This window comes from Crocodylus siamensis, chromosome 1 (assembly GCF_052110815.1).
Source record: "Crocodylus siamensis isolate JL-2025a chromosome 1, ASM5211081v1, whole genome shotgun sequence".
In the NCBI taxonomy this organism is placed as follows: Eukaryota; Metazoa; Chordata; order Crocodylia; family Crocodylidae; genus Crocodylus; species Crocodylus siamensis.
This window is the reverse complement of record NC_143395.1, coordinates 319,347,259-319,367,001: the sequence shown is the minus strand read 5'-3', so window position 1 is coordinate 319,367,001 and position 19,743 is coordinate 319,347,259. Positions and strand designations below refer to the sequence as shown.

Here is a 19,743-nt window from a genome sequence, read left to right as displayed (position 1 = left end):
TTGCAGTTGTGTGCTGACACAAGCCTCAGTAACATGCAGCGGCAGTTGGCACTTGAAGTAATAGTGACTCTCTCAGAGACTGCCGCTGCTATGCTGAGAAGGCATACTAGCATCGTTGCACAAGCTAGTAAGTAAAATGTTCCTTTTTATTAAATATTCTGCCTCATTTTTACATTGTTTATTTTATTGCATGAAATGTTAAATAGCACAATCTTGTTTTGATTTTTGGTATAGTTAAATGTTTATTAACACCCTGTCCCTGAATTAAGGATTCTAAAAATTATTTCTAGGAAGGTCGTATTATATTTATGACGACTTGGCCTACTTGTCTTTCCCATTTGATTGTGGAAACACTAACTTGCAATTTCATAATATTCCAGTAGTAACTAGAGAAAATGCTGGGAAAGTAATCTTGGGAAAACACATTTTACGTAGTTTTAGCTGTTATTTGATAGAGCTGAAACTTCCAAAATTGTATATCTATATTGTGCTGAAGTCACGTGTACAAAAGGTAGATACAGTAAAAGTTCTGTTAACCAGCATCTTACAAGCCAGCGTGGTTTGTTTAACCAGCATGCCTGCTTGTAAGAAAGTGAAACCAGAAGTGCCCACTGTGGCACTTCTGGTTTCGCTGAGCCCCCATGGCCCGTGGAAACGCTGCCTGTGCTGCCGAGCCCCCACGGTCCAGGAGCATAATAGGCTATGTGGGGCCCGCCTCCCTATCCTGCAGGGCTAGTGGGAGGGGCAGCAATGCTGCGGGAGGGGCAGCGGGATGCAGCAGGATTAATGCAGTGGCCCAGGCCGCTCAGTTAATCAGCATATTTTGTTATCCAGCATCCCCCATTTCTGGGGGATGCTGGATAACAGGTTTTACTGTATTTAGGTTCCTAAAAAAAGCATCCTGATTCTTAAGAGGTGTGAATAGCTTGTGACTCCTATGGAATTCAGATTTCCCAATCGGCTTTAAATAAATAATTCAGTACTTTCAAATACAACATTAGTATTTAAAAGTCAGGCAACTTTTTATTTAGGTGCTTATTATATAGGCTTTAGTTTAAATCTGAATTACTAAAATCTAGAGTGCAAACTTCAGGGCAGTTACTGTGCCATTGTTCCTGTGGAAATTGGAGCACACTTCTAGATGCTAAATATAACATTCAGCTGGACAACACCGTCATAGTACTATTCTGTAGGTGCATAAGTACACCTGTATTGTCTGTCAGATCTTTTTTGTAGGTGGATAGGGCACTGAGATGAGCAAGTGATGCTCAGAATGATTTCCCTTTATTTTCACTCTGATAGGTGAACATACTTCTTGCAAAGCCAACCTTGTTGGGGGGGTTTTTTCCCCCCCTAACTTAACCTGTGTATCTAAGAGGCCTAGTGTCTCTACATAATGTGGATGAAAAAGCAGGCCTTTCATAATAGTGGTTTTTGGAATGTTTGTAAAATTAGGTTCACTTGACTTAAATGATCTAGATCATTCTTGGCAACCCTTACTAATAATGTGCACCACTTTAGACCCAACTGCCACTACAGGCTGCTGATCTTCTGTCACCCGTGCTCTATGCTCAAGGTTGCTCTCTTGCCACTGTAATGCAGCCTGCACTGAAAAATGTGTGGCAGATTTTGTACTAGGTAATTGGCAGCAACCATAAGTGGAGGCTTGCAGTAGAGGCTAATAGCAATCCTCTCTACAGAGTAGGAACGCTGGAGTGTCAGCAAGGGGTCAGACACCTGTGAGTAGAACATGGAACATAGGCCAGATCAGACAGCTGGGCAGCAGTAGGGCACTGGCAAGCTGTTAGTAGAACATGGGCTGGATCAGCCATTTGCAGGCTGGATACAGTTTCTTCCTGGACCCAGCCTGGCTAGCAGGTCACAAGTTGCTGACCCTTGATCTGGAACAGAGGTCCCCAACTGGTCGATCCTGATTGGTTGGTCTATCGGGCAACCTCTTTTAGTCGATCCTGGGCTGGGGGAGCTGGGTGCATGCATGGAACAGGTATAGCATAGATCTTGGGTTGCTTTTAAAATTCCAAAAGTGATCTCCTGCTTAAAAAGGTTGGCAACCACTGATCTAGAACTTTCAGTAGGGTCACTTCTCCTTTTTTCAAAGCACACATGGATTTGGGGATCTTGAGCCTTTGTGCCTCTTAGCTTGACCAGATTTGAACACCTATCAGCAAAAGTAACCCAGTACTACGTATGTATGTTTACCCTTATACGCTTGAAAAGCATCTCTTGGCTGTTATGTTTCTGAAACAGAATATTTAGGTTCTTCCATAGTGGTTTCTGGCACTCGGACAACACCAACTTCTTTACTGGTAGACAAGATGTTATCTTGGGCAAATAATGCCTTGAGGATTCTGAAGTTATGGTATAATCTTTTGGTTAATTCAGCCCATGTTTAGAGCACTTCTAGATTCAGTAACAAGTTGTTGTGCAACAGCAATGGCAGGTAGTGTTTTCTGCTGCCTCTAGTTGTCCAGGAGTCTGACCTGGACAGTGACCTACCCTGTCTGTGCCAGGGGACCGTTATGTCCTTTTTGGACCATGACAAGGGTGTCAAATTCACTGTCCTCCCTCCCAGACTGGATCCATACCTTGAGGCAACGGGGCAAGCAGCACTCTGTTAGCATAGCCATTGCTCATTCCTTGCTACTGAACAATGGCCCAGTGAGTCGTCATAGCTCCCGATTCAGTAATAGATACTACACCTTGCTTGCCATGCCTTGGAATTTTCAGGCCAATGAGGAGCCCTGTGGGCTGTATGTTTGACACCACTGGACTACGGTAATACAGTATACCTGGGTGTGAAATTCTTCATGATTTAAACTCCAACCAGCACATTGAGTTATGACTTTTTTTCTTCAGCACCATAGGTAGGGGTCTACCAAACTCAAGAAAGTTGCTTATCAGTCTTTTGGGCAAATCCCAGGGCCAGCCACCATTTTCACAGGCTGAGCATGGCAGGGCCCCCAACAGCTATGGCAAAGGAGGTTCAGTAGTCCTACCCCACCCCACAGATTGCCAGATCGCCCAAAACCGCAGCTTAATTACTCTGATTAAGCCTGGGGAAGCCATTAATCCACAAATTATTAAGCATGCATTAATGGCTTCCCCGTGCTTAATCAGAGTAGTTAAGCCACAGTCTTGGGCCATCCCCAACCAAGGAGGCTGCAAGCAGCTGCAGTGGGGTCCCAGGCTGGCTGTGGCAGGCAGCAGGGAAGCTGCAGGCAGCTGCACCATGGTCCACGGAGCCCCAGCCTGGACCAGTGCCAGCAGCAGGTGCACAAGTGCAGTGAAACAGGCCAGAGCTTGTGGACCTCAGTACAGCTGCTTGCAGCCTCCCTGCTGCCTGCCACAGCCAGTGTGGTCTTGGTGGCCATAGGCAGGGGGCCTCAGTTTCATGTTTTCCATAGCCCCCACCAGCAGCAATCTCTAATGACAAGTCTGAAAAATATTGCTAAACTTTTTCAAATAGATACACTGTCTTTTTAACAGTGGAATCATGGCTTTTTAAATATCTGTCTTTCAGAAGAATTATGGTGGAATAAAGCTGACTTCTGGTGAAAAGACTTTTTTATTGATTTTGAAGCAAAATGTTCAAAAGAGTGTCTTCTAAGACCATTTAAAACTACAAGCATAAGTTACTGTTGTTTCAGTTTTGAAGCTGCATGGCATTGAAATAAACATAAATGTTTTTCTAATTGGGGAACCTACTGGAAGTAACACACTAAAAAATGTTAAGCAATTTATTGATCTTTTTAGTTCCTCAGATGTTAGCAATGATGGTTGACTTGGAAGAAGATGAAGACTGGGCAAATGCAGATGAGCTTGAGGATGATGATTTTGACAGGTAACTGCCAAACCAGCTGTCTTTATGGAAACAAAATATGCAGCATCCCAGTGACCTGGGTGTTTGCAAGGCAGGTCATGCAGTCATTTGCATCTTTTGTGCTTCCTATCCATCGTTCTACATCACGCAACACCCAGAGGCTTTATTTTTATATAGATAGATTCATACAAGAGAGATAATACAAGAGAAAATGGAATCCTTGTGGTATAGATTTGTACCATAACTAACTGAATATAATGTTCAGGTTTTAGAATTTAATACAGTACGAACTTGAAAAGAATGAGTTTGGGAGCAGGATCAGTGTTCCTGGAAAGACTTCAGTGGAAGTAGTGTTAAGACTTTAGCAAGGTGTTTGGAAGCAGTGTGAATACCAAAGCTAACTGTTGGAGCCACTCTAAGTAAAGTACTGCCCCTCCCCAACCCTTGGAGCCTATATTTGATTTATCTTTTGTTGGCAAAACAGCGTAGAATCAAAAAGCAGACAGATTTAAAGCAAGGGAATTCTGCTTTAAATTTGAAATTCCAGGGTTTTTCCATCTCATCCTTTGGAGCTCCTATAGTCAAGTATGAGTTCTGTTAGAGTTGTATAAACTTGTTCAAAACCATTTGTCCTGGAGGACATTAAACTTCCCCACAAGTTTGCATAGATGAGAATGAGGAAGAAAATCTGAAGAGGAAGGTTATGAAAAAGAAATCGGGAGAGATGCTGCCCAGGAGTATGCATTAGGTGTTATGATTTGTGTTGTGTGCCTGATCCTGTAGCAATACAAGCCAGCAATATCACCTTAACTTCACATTGAACGCTGCTTTTTTTATGGCTAAAGAATCATTCAGAGAAAGAACAGTTGCATCTTATGCCTTGAATCAATATCCTTTGACACTGATATAATTGTTGAATCTGTTTATAATCTACAGTTTCCAATGATCTAAGTTTGTCTAATATCAAACCAAAGAGAAGCCCATTAAATTGAGGTCTATGCAACTTTCCTGACCTTACTGAGGACAGCCATAAAAAGCAACTTTCTATGCTTTATTTAAAAAATAATTCTTCATTGTATAAAACTTTCACTCTTTTTCATACTTCTCACTTTTCCACAGTTCTCTGTGGGCCTGCCCCTTTCTTTTATCATCATTCTTCCTCCCCAATCTGAGATTCACCAAGATCTTCTTTATCAGTGGTTAGGTTTGATTTATAATACATCATAGACTTAATTAGATTTCTTACGTTTTGTGAGGAGGAAGAAGAAAGTGACAGGACTTCCACTTTTAAGTTGGAGGTATAGGTTCCATTGGGAGTTTTGCCTTTTTCACTATAGCTCAGCAGAAAATTAGATAAAACAGACATGTTTACCCTTCAAATTCTAAGAAGCCTCTCAGGTGGGTGCTCTTCAGTCAAAGGACAAATTTTCTTCCTGAAGCTACAAGTGGGGGAGTGATTTTAGCTTGAAATGCAGTACTAAGACATTTTATGCAGCCGCAACTTTCATCAAATGATGGCTATCTTGGCTTAAACATATAACAAGTCTGTATCCCTAAAGCATGAGACTAGGAATGCAATGCTGCCAAAGACTTTTCATAACTTTGTTGAGGCCATATGACTAACTTCCATTGTTTTTTTTGTAATCAGTTCAGTGGCTTCCAGCACAGTAGTTGGAAAGCATCTATGATTCTGACTATTCTGCATTAATTCATATGGAATTATTCAGCCTTTCCTTAGATCTGTGTATTGTTCTGTTTTTCCATCACTGTAGGGTATCTAGTGTGCATAATTTCCACACTTCTAGCCATAACCAAACTGTACTAATGGCAGTCGAGCCTTGCAAAGCTAGTGGAAAACTTTCCATCTTAAAACCAAAAAAAAAGAAAAAGCACACACAAATCTTTCTCTGGACAAATAGAATAGTTTTATAGGGATAATGTTTAGCTTTTTGATCATCTCAGGGAAGCAACTGGCTATAATTCACAAATTCCTCACATGGATTGGATGTATTCTGTTTGAGTCATGGGTAAGAAGAGTATACAAGAGCGCAGGGGTCAGCAGGGTTTTGTAGCAAAGGACTACACCCCCAGGAGGAGTCCAGCGCAGCCCTCCTGGGGGTGCGGGTGAGCCCCCAATCTGCCTGCCAGATCACAGTAGGCTGCTTCTGCTACCTGGGGCCAGCAGCAGCACTCATCTTCCCAGTGCAGGGTGCACTCAGCATCCGTCCCAGGTGGCAGGAGCAGCCTCCTGTCATGTGGCAGGCAGATCAGGAACCCGCACACCCAAGAGGAGTCCAGCAGAGCCCCACAGCCTTCCCGGAGGTGTGGGCGAGCCCCCAATCTGCCTGCCAGATGACAGGAGGCTGGCTCGCAGCACTGGGGAACTGAGCACAGGGCGGTGAAGTGCCTCCTGCTACTAGGCTCAACTCCCAGCACCTTGAAGTGCTGGGGAACTGAGGCTGGTGGGAGGAAGCTAAGAGGAGCCCTGGGCTGCACTCTGCCTCCAGCCACAGGGCCAGCTCCCAGTGGCTCACAACCCCATGGAACTCAGCCCAGTGGTGGGAGGCAGAGCACTGCCCTGGCTCTGCCCACCTCCCACCACTGGGCTGAGCTCCATGGGGCTGGCAGAGCCCATCGGAGCGCAGCCCAGCAGCGGGAGGCAGGCAGAGCCAGTGCTGTGCTCTTATCAGCTTTGCCAGCCCCACGGATCTTAGCCCAGCAGCAGGAGGTGTGGAAAAGGGGTGCGCTCCCCACCAGGCTGAGCCACACAGGGCTACAGAGCCGCTTGAAGTGCAGCCCTGGCTCTCCCCTGCCTGCCACCACCTGACTGGCTGCTTCAAAATTCAAAACTCTTCAAAAGTTTCAAAACATTTCCACTAGCATTGTTTTGTTTCGAGGCTGTTTCAAAGCCCTTTGTTTTGGTTCAATTTTGCTGTTTCAAGCTCTAAGTCAAAACAGCATCAAAACAAAATAGCCAGTGAAGCTTCTCACAGCCCCAGTATTTATGCTTTTTTAGCTTGATCTGCTTGCCTGAGTCCCGCATGCACAGGGCAAAAATGAGGAAGTAAAACTTGGTACTAAAGGCAGTTTCTGATTGTTGGAACCTTTGCTTGACTCTGAACTAAATATGATTATTCTTTTAAAATTAACTTAGCAATGCAGTTGCTGGTGAAAGTGCATTGGACAGAATGGCATGTGGCCTTGGAGGGAAACTTGTTCTGCCTATGATTAAGGAACATATTATGCAAATGCTCCAAAATCGTAAGTAATTTTTGTCCCTCAGTATAAGTTATTTTGGATTGGCTATTTAAGCTTCCTGTTCAGCTACTTCACATTTTGCTGTAATCTAAAAGTATAATAAGGGATAGATCCTGTTAGACTACGTTTATTCTCTGCCCAGGATGGTTTAGCATGTGTGTCAAATGTGATAACATTTTGGTCAGTCATGGAACGTTAAACGTAGAGGGTCCTCTATTATGTACTGAAATACCTCTACTCTTCCCTGAAGAGCAGGGGATGAGGGAGCTGAGAGTAGAACTGCACCCTGCTCTAGTGCCTCCTGTTAACAAATTCTGGTGAGGAGGCACAGGGTGTGTGCGTCTCCTAGGTGAAACTTAATGTTTTTAAGTGCATTTTACTTGGAAACATTTCGAATTTATATCTGTCTGTGCCCCTTCTAGAGCATTAATTGCATATCAGGGTTAATTTCTTTTTCTTGTAGATTGCCCATTATAATTAGTCATAATTGACTCTGGCATCTGTCCCCCTTCCTAAGATGACAGGTTGAATATTCATTAGACCTGAAACTATGGATAGATGTAACTTTAATTGCTTTAAAGGGGGCCAATAGAGTGGAGGCTGGTTAGACATGTCCAACTTATGTAATATTTACATCTGCATATTCCTATAGCTGTATAATTCAGCTAAGTTGCTATGTCGTCTTTTTAACGTTGAATGGAACAGGGTTAATTTTTTTAACTATTCCTTAATGGGTATATAGAGTCATAAAAAATTAGAGTTGAAAGGGACCTCAGGCAGTCGTATATTCTAGTCCAACCCCCTGCTCAAGGTAAGACCATCTCCAATTAGATCATTCCAGCCAGGGCTTTGTCAAGCCAGGCCTTAAAAATCTTCAGGGATGAAGATTCCACCACCTCCCTAGGTAATCCCTTCCAGTGTGTCACCACCCTCCTAGTGAAAGAGTTTTTTTCTAAAATCCAGCCATTGCTCCTTGTTCCGTCATCTGACACCACTGAAAATGGTCTAGCTCCAACCTTTTTGGCACCACCCTTCAGGTAGTTGAAGGCTGCTATCAAATCCCCTCTCAGACTTCTCTTCTGCCCACTAAATAAGCCCAGTTCTCTTGGCTTCTCCTTGTAAGTCATGTGCCTCAGCCCCCTCACCATTTTTGTTGCCCTCTGCTGGGCTCTCTCCAACTTGTCCATATCCTTACAGTAGTGACCCCCAAAACTGGACACAGTACTCGAGATGTGGTCTCACCAGTCTCAAGTAGAGAGGAATTATTACTTCGCTCAATCTGCCGGCAATGCTCATACTAATGCAGCCCAGTATACAGGACTTTGCACCTGAACTTGAGGCCGCATCCAGATAAGTACACACTTGTGGTGCCATATACTGCACATTTTTAGGTGCCGCATACTCAAGGACAGTGCATGCCACCCAAAACTTGAGCTTGGCCACCCACAGCCACACTCCAGCTGCCAGCCAAACTGAGTGGCACCCCGGTCAATGTTGGCCCCAGCCTCGCCTACCCCACCCAGGGTAACCTGCCAAGTGCCAGAGATCATATGGCAGAGACATTCCCCAGCTAGCAGCGGCCCAAAGTGTCCTGCTGCTAGTTGTCCCTGGGGAACCAAACATCCACGCTCAAGTGCACGCAGCCCATGAGATTTCTTGTGGCCCAGTCTTTCATAGTTGGTAGGGTCAGAAGGGACCTGAGCAGATCATCAGGTCTGACCCCCTGCCATGGCAGGAAAGAATACTGGGGTCAAACGACCCCAGCAAGGTGTTCATCTAACCTCCTCTTAAAAACGCCCAGGGTAGGAGCCTGCACCACTTCTCTTGGAAGTTGGTTCCAGATCCTAGCTGCCCTGACCGTGAAGTAGCGCCTCCTGGTATCTAGCCTAAATCTACCCTCTGCCAGCTTGTGACTGTTATTTCTTGTCAGTCCTGGTAGTGCTCTGGGGAACAGGGACTCCCCCAATGCCTGCTGGTCCCCTCTGACCAGTTTGTAAACAGCCACTAGATCCCTTCCTCAGCCTTCTCTTGTGGAGGCTAAACAGGTTCAGGTCCCGTAGCCTCTCCTTATAGGGCCTGTCCTTCTGTCCCCTGATCATGCAAGTGGCCCTTCTCTGGACCCTCTCCATGTTGTCCACATCCCTTCTGAAGTGTGGCGCCCAGAACTGGACGCAGTACTCCAGCTGCAGCCTGACCAGTGTCACATAGAGGGGGAGGATCACCTCCTTGGACCTGCTCGAGATGCATCTGTGGATGCGTGACAAGGTGCGGTTGGATTCCTGACCGCATCCCCCAAACTGTCGGCCCACGTTCATTTTGGTATCAATAATGACTCCAAGGTTCTTTTCTGCCTCTGCAGTGATGAGAAGGGAGTTCCCCAGCCTGTAGGTATGGTGCTGGTTCTTCCTCCCCAGGTGAAGTACCTTGCACTTGTCAGTGTTGAAACCCATCCTATTCTCATCTGCCCACCCCTGTAACCCATCTAAGTCTGATTTGTTGCCTATTCTTCCCTTCTAGCTTGCCCACTTCTCCCCACATCTTAATGTTGTCTGCTAATTTGAACAGGGTGCTTTTTACCCCCTCGTCCAAGTCACTGATGAAGATGTTGAGTAGTATGAGCCCGAGGACCAGGCCCCCACTGCCCACATCCCTTCAGGTCAAAAATGATCCATCCACTACCACTCTCTGGGTGCAGCCCCTCAGCCAGTTAGCGACCCATTTGACTGTAGGTGTCAACACCGCAGTCCCCTAGTTTTTTAATGAGAATGGGGTGAGAGACGGTGTCAAAGGCCTTCCGAAAGTCCAGAAAGACTACGTCCGCTGCTGCCACTGCATCTAAGGATTTTGTGACCTGGTCATAGAAGGCCACCAGGTTGGTCTGACAGGACCTGCCTCTAATGAACCCATGTTGGTTGCCCCTAAGCATCTCTCCTGCTGGCCCCTCGTGGACATGTGCCAGGATAACACTCTCAAAAAGCTTACTCAGGACCAAGGTAGGACTGACTAGCCTATAGTTTCCTACGTCCTTCTTCCTCCCTTTGTCCTGGCCCTACCCTCCAGTGCATATACTACACCCCCCCAGCTTGGTGCCATCCATGAACTTACCAGTGGTATCACTTATATCACTGATTTAATGTATGGCATGCATGCTAATAGTAATTAAGTAGGAAGGAGGTGGTACAGCGTGAACCTACTGAACTATCTTCTCTTTTCTGTAATGATAGTATATTTGACTTGTTAGCAAATGAAAACTTGGGCTTTTTGTAAATTATTACGCTATTGCTGGAGATTAAGGTGGTACTGTATCATTCTTTGTTTGCTGTGGTTTAGAGAAACGACAGTCTAAATACATGGGGGATATGTAAGATGAAGTAATAGGAAATGGATATTCCAGTTTAAAATCTATCCAGAGTTTATGGAAGAAGTGGGGGGGATCCTGTTTCCCTACCCTCCTAGTCCTATCCTAGTATAGACATTTGCTAAAGGACATTTGTGGATAACAGCTCAGCTGTAATACAGTATGCACAGCTTGCATATTGTCCCACTCTAAAGGAAGGATGTTAAAAGAAAAATGTATCAAGCTGATTAGGCTTTTTTTAAGCAAACCCAAAGTTACTCTCCCAAAAGTATATTTTACTTGAGGTTTTCGCCTTTAAAAAAAAAAATTTGATAAGTTTTAAGTTTGGCAGAGATTAAAATATGTGATAGTCTTTGAATATTCGTTGTTTTCTAACTTAGGTGTTTTTTTTTTTCTTTTTAACAAAAATGCAGTTCCTGGCCTTTAGCACTTGAGGCATAACATGACTAGTTCAGGCTGTTTCAGTTCTTAATCCAGCAAAGAAAAGGACTGCATGTGGGTGGGGAGGTGTTCAAGGGAAACCTGGGTTAAGTATCTGATCCTCTGTTCTGGTTTTTCACTGGTTGCTTAAATGAGTCTGTTTTCTGCCTCATCACTTTCTAAAACGGGTAATAATTTGTTTTCTCATCTTTTCTAGCTGATTGGAAATACAGGCATGCTGGCTTGATGGCTTTGTCAGCCATTGGCGAAGGATGCCATCAACAGATGGAGGGAATTCTAAATGAAATAGTTAACTTTGTTTTGCTTTTCCTCCAGGATCCTGTAAGTATAATACAGTTAATTCATAGTTTCATAGTGCTTAGGGTCGGAAGGGACCTAAACAGATAATTGGGTCCAACCCCCTGCCCCGGACAGGAACGAGTGCTGGGGTTGTAACACCCCAGCCAAATATCTATCCAGTCTCCTCTTGAAGACGCCCCAAGGCAGGGGAGAGCACCACCTCCCTTGGGAGTCTATTTCAGAGCCTGGCTAACAGTAAACTAATGCCTCCTGAGGTCCAGCCTGAACCTTCTCTCTAACAATTTGTGGCCATTATTTTTAGTAACCCCTGGTGGTGCCCAGGGGAACAGAGCCTCCCCCAATTCCTGCTGGTACCCCCAATGAGTTTTTTTTTTAAATGGCTACCAGATCCCCTCTCAGCCTTTTCTTGTGGAGGATGAATAGGTTCAGGCCCTTTAGCCTCTCTTCATAGGGCCTGACCTGCTGCCCCTTGACCATGTGAGTAGCCCTCCTCTGGACCCTTTCAATACTAGCCACATCCCTCTTGAAATGCAGTGCCCAGAACTGGATGCAGTACTCCAACTGTGGCCTGACCAACACTGCATAGAGGGGAAGGATCACCTCCCTGGACCTGCTTGTGATGCATCTGTACAGGCACGACAAGGTGCAGTTAGCTTTAATGACCACTTCCTCACATTGGCAGCTCATGTTCATCCTGGAGTCAACAGTGACTCCAAGGTTCCTTTCTGCCACTGTATTGACAAGAAGGGTGTTCCCCAGCTTATAGGTGTGTTGCTGGTTCCTTCTGCATTGAATTGCATCCTGGTCTCATCTGTCCACCTCTAACCTATTTATCAGAATAGTCTTTTACTTGTACTTCTCTGTATGCTAAGTATGTGAGGGGAATTTTTGTTTCAGCATCCGAGAGTGCGGTATGCAGCCTGTAATGCAATTGGACAAATGGCTACTGACTTTGCACCTGGCTTCCAAAAGAAATTTCATGAAAAGGCAAGTAGTCAGCTACCCAACGTAACAGCATTGTTCTGTTCGAAAACCTTGTTGTGTTTGAACCAGAATCTTTCTGTTTCAGGTAATTGCAGCTCTCTTGCAAACCATGGAAGACCAAGGCAACCAACGTGTTCAGGCTCATGCAGCTGCTGCACTCATTAATTTTACTGAAGATTGTCCCAAATCATTACTTATTCCATATTTGGATAATCTGGTGAAGCATCTTCATTCTACCATGGTGATAAAGTTGCAGGAGGTATGCTTCTTGATCTGGATATTTTTGTCAAAATTCATGAACTAATACAGGGTAGAGGTCTTGATTCCTGTAAAACAAACTGGTGTTCAGTGAGTATTTTAATACCAGCTATTTTATCAAAAATGGAATTACGTTTTATCTGAATTATTATATTCTGTGCAAGGCACTTATCCCATCCAAAAATGTTTTTCAAGAATTGTTTGCAAGGAAATGTCCTTTTAAATAATGTTTTTTGTTTTGTTTTGTTTTTTCCCTCCCCTTCAAGTTAATACAGAAAGGCACTAAGCTGGTTTTGGAACAAGTAGTGACTTCCATTGCATCAGTTGCAGATACAGCAGAAGAGAAGTTTGTTCCTTACTATGATTTGTTTATGCCCTCTCTGAAACACATTGTTGAGAATGCTGTACAGAAGGAACTTAGACTTCTAAGAGGAAAAACTATTGAATGCATCAGCCTGATTGGCCTTGCAGTTGGTAAAGAAAAGGTAAGTTTGAGGTTTGTAAGATTTTCCTACACAGTAATGAAGATCTAACAGTGTGTTTAAATTTCCGTCAATCAAATTAGGAAAATTCAACTAATTGGATGGATGTATACTATTTGAATGAGCCACTACTTCTTTTTGTCTTTCTTTTATTACTATTTTGTATTTATTTTTCCAAAGTTACCACCTTATGCTTAAATCTTCTATTTAAAAGGAGTGGGCGGGAGCATAGGTGGGTATGTATAGAGTCATCCAATAGTGTCTTTAAAAGCTATTCCTTCAGTCTGAATACATTTGTTGATGTGAGATTTGGCCTGTTTAGTACCATACTAATCCATGGTTGTTAAAAAGACGAGATCATTCCGCTTTTAATATTGCTGCTTTAAATTTTCATATGAAGCTTAGAATTGTTTAAAGTAAGCATGTCAAAACAAACTTCCCTAAACCTGGATAGGGTAGTACTGTTGCCATTTGCAATTTGCTGTAACTGTTGGTCTGTTTTGTCATTTTATTTTTCAGTCAAAATAGTACTGGTGATATTTATGTCCTTGACCAAGGGGCAGAGAGAGGCAATATGAGTCTTTAAACTTTTCATTGGAATAGAATTGTGGGTCATAAGTTCTAAAAAATCTGTAAGTGGGTAGAAGCAGCAGTAAAGTTCAGTCTCTCATTTTTATAGGTATAAGGTGCTTCTGTTTTTTAAGTCTTTGAATGCAGATTAATAAAACGTCATTCCCATTCATACATCCTAGCATTTGAGTAATACAAATAGTGACTTACTGAATTCTGTCCTGAGCCAAAATCCAGTTAGGAATGCAGTTTGGGACTGATCTAGGAGGCAGATTTGTAGTTCCTTAATTCTGCCTCCCCTCTTCTTTCAATAGCTTTTCCTTTTTGCATGTCAATGTGAAACTGTTGATCATCTTTCCCAGTCAGAGGATAGACTGGTACACAGTTGACAAGCTGCACAGGTGACAGAATTTAAAACAAACCAGTGTCTGACAAGCTGTCCATTTTTATGGGCAATTTCTGTATTAGCATTGGGTGAATAATTGTCCATGTGTTATTGTGTAATCTTACTTTGACATGACCCTCAATTGTTTATTCACTAGTGCTTTTTGACAGCTTATTCCATGGTAAAATTAAACTGTTCTGGAAAGGTTGAATCCCCAGATCCTTTTTAGCTGTGTTTTATCCAATAAATAAAACTTAAATTACTTCAGAAATAAGAGCTACAGAATCGCTACCTGCATCTCTCAAGCTACTTTTGCAGAGGTATGCAAATGAGAGACTGGCACATTTTATTCTCTTAGAATGTAAGCCTAAATTAGTAAGTCTCAAGGACAATTTTTGGTATGCTTTTAAGATGCTACTTTTTTTTAATAGCTAGTCATTCGAAGAATGTTTCTGAACTTGAAATAGATGTTATTAGATTTGACATTTAATATATGCATGCCTTTTACTTCTAGTTTATGCAGGATGCATCAGATGTGATGCAGCTCTTGTTGAAAACGCAGACAGATTTTAGTGATCTGGAAGATGATGACCCTCAGGTATGTTAGAAGATGCTCACTTTTTTTTTAACTTCTGTGTTTGTTGCCTAGCATTGCAAGTGTTCCTTGCTTTAGTTCAATGGTTTTTTTGTAAATGCCTTGTATAAATAAAACTAATTCTTAAATCCTTACCTTCCCCCAGTTGACCCTATCCTGCCTCTCTTTACCTTTCCATTGCTCTCTTTAATCTCTAGTGCTTCATCCTCACTACAAAACATACTTCAGTTTTTTCCTATCTTAAAGAAAAAAAAGTTCTACACTTGATCCCACTTGCATCTCCACCTTTTCTATCTCCTTTCTCCTTCTCATTCTTAAGATCATTGTATTTTCTGCTTTATAATTAACTTCCTAGAGTTCTTATTCTCCAGTTCTGTCTTAGATGCTCTCCAGGCCAGCTTGGATAATGGAAGCCTCTGATCATCAGTTTTTAGTGCAAGTGAAATTGCTTTTGTCAAAGCCTCTGATGAGCTGCCTCAAAATCAGTCCCTGTTTTTCCTCATCTTGGCCACCTATAATGCAGTTTCACTCTTGAAAATTTTAGTCTCTTGGGTTTCAGGTCTTTACTGATTCTTATTTCTTTAGCCAGCCATTTTAGCATGTTCTTCAAAGGATTCTGACCATTTTTGTGGGGTTTCAGTAGACCTTCCTCTGTTTTTTTTTCTTCAATTTCTATATCCTGCATTTTGCTAATCTGATCTTCAAACACAAAGTCAAAGAGTATATAGTTATGCTGATGACCTGCAAACCTCCCTTACTACACCAAACATCTCCTGTCCAGATTGAAATCTAGGAATGTGTAGCAATGAGTTCAAGGTCAGAGCTCTCAATTTCCTCCTAAGCTTTTCCCACAGCCATGTGGTCAGAGGTGTGGAGGGACTCCCCAGATGTGGATGGAAAAGCAGCAGGCTGGGCCACTCAACTGGTATATTTTATTATCCGGCATCCCCCATTCCTAGGGGATGCCAGGTAACAGAGCTTTTACTGTACTTTCTTCCTTTGGTCATAACACACCATCGTTATTCAGTCCCTCAAACTGATGAGCTAGGCCTCGTCTTAAACTCAGACTTCTAAATCTTTGGCAGCCTATAGTATAATCTTTCTTATTTCTTTAATTGTGAAATTATAAACCCCTTGGCCCAAGTTCTTGTCCTCTGTATCCACATTACTGCAACATCTTCCTTGACTTTTTGACAGTTGGGTGGGGAGGAAAAGGCAGACACTGTGGAGTGGGGAGAGGCAGGGATTTGGCAGAGCTAGAGGCAGAGACTGGGGGGTGGAGGGTACAGGTGCTAGGTGGGGCAGGAAGACTGCAGAGGGAAGAATTCAACACAACCTTCTGATTGTTATAATTTTCCAGGTACAGAATCCAACTAACTTACATATTTTACATATATAGAATCTAATAATTCTATAATTACATATATAGAATCCATAATTAAGCATGGACTTAAAGGGGAATTAAAGGGGAGTGTTCATTGGGTGGCATAATCAGTATCTATGCTAAAGTTCTTAAGGCCAAAATGCAAAGGTATAACATAATTATTCACCAGGCTTTTTTCAACGTTTTATTGGCAAAGAGATTTTTAACCATTGAGAACTGTTCTCAAGATTCAATTTCCCTTTCAAGTCCACGCTTCTAAAAAAAAAAAAAAAAAAAAAAAAGTGCAAGAGTAACCTACAGTTTTTAGTTTCAAAGTTGCTAAATCTAGCAAGGACCATCAAGTGCTGCTTCTATCATGAAATAAGGTAGTTGCAGAGTATCAAAGCACGATTACACTTCACATAACTTTTTCACTAGTCTTCATTCAGGTTTTTGTAGAACAAGTCAGGTGTAAAATGTAATAGAATCATAAGACTAAATCCTGCTCACTAGTGCTGTGTCTTCTGGTATCAGGAAAGTACAGAAATTGTAAACGTCTATCTTTTGTATCTATTTTAATTCAATTTCGTAAAGTTGAGCTCTTACCACTGCTTGGATTTTTTAAAAATGGTTGATGTACCTAATAGTTTGGAGGACTCTTTTTTTTTTATACGTACGTGGATCTGTTCTGTTGAGCAGTTCTAGGCAAACCCTGTGAGAATTATTTTCAACAGAATAAAAACTGACTTCAGTTTCCAGATATTAACAATCGAGAATTAGGGTTCAAGTTCCTTAGTCTGCTTGCTTGTATTTGCCAGGCTAGCTTGTGCATGTAAACACAAACTGTATTACCTCAGAAGCCCACCTTTATCAAAAATAATTTGTAGCTGAATTGGAAGGGAGTGATGTTACGAACAAACCAGGGGGCAAAATAGTTAATATTCATGGCATGGAATTTGCATAACTTTCTGTTTAATGAGATAAAGGTTGAAATTTTCAACACAAGTTACAAGTTTACAAGAATGTTTTATCAATTACTGAAGGAAACTTCTCTCTCTTGCTTTGTGTGTCTGTCAGTACCACATGTAAATTGCTTTTTGCTTGTCAGTGATGGTTTTAAAAGGTATTATGTTTCTAATCTGAAGGGGAAGCCAAAAATTTGATTAGTTCAGGTTATTTCAGTTGGGTGAGGTGGGGCATAAAATAGTATTAGTTTTGGATGGAATTGGAGTCCTTTGCAATCCTGTCCATTTACAAAAATATGGATGGAATCCTATTTCCCTCACCACAGCAGGATATGAACAAAAAGCAATATATCTGCCCACGGTTCAAAATTCCTCTTTCAGTCAGTCTTGGCCCAAAAGCTCTTAGACTTTCTGTGGACTATGTTTTTAGTGTTTGCTCTGGTTTTGTCCTTGGCTTTCTTTTCAGCTTTCTGTTGGCTTTTTACATCTGTCATGGACACATCTGACCAGAATAATAGCTGATGAAACCTACAAGTTTATTTTCTGGACAGTGAGATGCCTTGCTTCAAGGGGAAGGCCACTAGTGTTGTGACTTCACACAAAAATAATTTTACAGAACACTTTCAAATGAAGGGTGGCAGCTAGTCTTAATCTGTAAAAGTACTTTTGGTTTTTTTCCATCAATAAATTTGAAAGTATGCAACCTTTTCTTTTTATAGCTCAAGATGTTTGATTCATAAGATTAATTAAATTCTGTACGTTTGAGAGCCTTTCAGATCCTTTTTGTTTTGGTGAATGAGAAATTGCTGCCCTGCAAAAAAAAACTTCGGTGAACCAGCCCTTAATTCATTTAATATTTCATAAAGTTCAGTAAATCACCCTAACGTTACAAATTACATGTTCCTATTTGAAGGAGACTTGGGGTTTGAGGGGTTCTACTTCAGAAATATCACCTTTTCTAAAGCTGCCATATTTGGAACATGTAAGGGTAGGAAGCAACATTTTGCTAATACCTTCATGCAAGTGAACACAGACAGATATAAGTGCTGGTAGCAGCCATGCTTTGAAAAAACAGCCTGCAGGTAGAATCAGATTTTCTTTGTGTTGAACACTTCTTCCGTCCAACAACACTAATCGTGGTTATTAGTCTACTATGTAATGCAGAGTATAGTAGTTCATTTTGTTCCCTCTTGTTCTGATGCATGTTGAAAGGTGAAAACTCTGCCTTCGTTTTATAGATATCATATATGATCTCTGCATGGGCTAGAATGTGCAAGATTCTGGGTAAAGAATTTCAGCAGTACCTTCCTGTTGTCATGGGGCCTTTAATGAAGACTGCATCAATTAAACCTGAAGTAGCTCTTCTAGACAGTAAGTTTCAACTAGTACTTTTGGGGGATGGGATTATTTAGAAGTCCTGCAACAGCTAATTTTAATATATCTTCTTTCCACACCAGCACAAGATATGGAAAATATGAGTGACGATGATGGTTGGGAATTTGTTAACTTAGGAGATCAACAAAGTTTTGGAATTAAAACTGCAGGCCTTGAAGAAAAAGCTACTGCATGCCAGATGCTGGTGAGTACTAGAGAAATTCTAGTCAGCTATGTGTACAGTCTTCCTGTAGAATTAAAATTGTAATTGTCTGCTGTTAGACATGATGTTCAAATATAAAATCTGCACATACTGTACTGGTAGTGGGTTGGTTTTGGGGGTGGTACTTTTTGCCAAGGTGAGGTTCTGAGGGCTGAACCATTCATTGGTTTATCTTACTGATAAGAGTCTAATAAAGTGGATGGGTGGTGGGGTGCTTCTTGTTTGTGTTCATACTGCTGCAGTTGAGTTTCAGAATTCTTCAGGGGATTGTTCATGTAGACTTTTCTTTGCTGTATTTTTTTTTTAAACCCTGTGCAATAGATTTCTAAAAAAGTAAATTCATTTTGGTCTTAAGTTTTGCTCTAAGTGACCTTTAGAGTGTCCTTTTCAGATGGTTCTAAGTAAAAGTAACCTTAAAAAATAAATAAAGCTTTAAATATTTTAACCTAAAGTTGCAAAAGAATTTACTAGATGGCAGAACAAGCTCTTAAATTGGTACCTACTTTCCAATTACTGCAGTTAAGTAACAAGTAAATCCACTATCACATCTGCACCAATAAACTCTCACCACATCGGTTTCTTACTGATCATTTCATAATTTAAAAATCTTAGTGGTAGTTTTGCCTAAAGTGATGATGATAATGATTATTACCTTTTTTGTATTTCAGGTTTGCTATGCTAAGGAATTAAAGGAAGGATTTGTGGAATATACAGAACAAGTAGTAAAACTTATGGTTCCTTTGTTGAAGTTCTATTTCCATGATGATATCCTATCAATGAACTTAAATATGTATTTGCAGTTTTAAAAACCTTCAAAAACTATTCTGACTTCTTCCTTTGAATTTGAAACAGTTGTTTTACAGTGTTTGAAGTTTTTTTACACTAATTCTGATTTTAATAGAGAGTTTTTTTTCAGCATTTCATAGACATTAGGGGCTGGAAGGTACCTCATGAGATCATCGGGTCCAGCCCCTGCACCTTAGGCAGGAAGTCAGCTGGGATTTCTGAATCATGGATTCAGGCTTGTTAAACATACCTTCAAACAAGGCTTTCAGTAAGTCAGCTCAGCAATAATTGTTACTCTAAAAGAATAGTAAAGTTGTCCTTTGGATGTGGGCATAGAATCGTAGAAATTTAGGGTTAGAAGGGACCTCAGGAGGTCATCTAGTCCAACCCCCTGCTCAAAGGAGGACCATCCCCAACTAGATCACCCCAGCCAAAGCTTTGTCTAGCCAGCTCTTGAAAACCTTCAAGGATGGAGATAGCACCACTTATCTGGGTAACCTGCTTTGGTGTTTTACTACCCTCCCTCCCAGTGAGAGAATGCTTCCTAATATCTAACCTAA

The 19,743-nt window shown here is 41.8% G+C and overlaps 1 protein-coding gene across 1 annotated transcript in view; it reads left to right on the top strand.

The window, feature by feature from the left end:
* The window catches only part of IPO5 (importin 5), a 73,804-nt gene that overhangs the window by 32,082 nt on the left and 21,979 nt on the right, over window positions 1-19,743 (top strand). Inside the window, exons 8-18 of the mRNA XM_090023197.1 lie at window positions 7-127; window positions 3,775-3,862; window positions 6,996-7,102; window positions 11,095-11,219; window positions 12,096-12,185; window positions 12,268-12,441; window positions 12,707-12,925; window positions 14,392-14,475; window positions 18,039-18,171; window positions 18,258-18,379; window positions 19,066-19,162. Coding sequence (XP_089879323.1) covers window positions 7-127; window positions 3,775-3,862; window positions 6,996-7,102; window positions 11,095-11,219; window positions 12,096-12,185; window positions 12,268-12,441; window positions 12,707-12,925; window positions 14,392-14,475; window positions 18,039-18,171; window positions 18,258-18,379; window positions 19,066-19,162 — 1,360 coding nt within the window. The remainder of the gene's footprint in view (window positions 1-6; window positions 128-3,774; window positions 3,863-6,995; window positions 7,103-11,094; window positions 11,220-12,095; window positions 12,186-12,267; window positions 12,442-12,706; window positions 12,926-14,391; window positions 14,476-18,038; window positions 18,172-18,257; window positions 18,380-19,065; window positions 19,163-19,743) is intronic.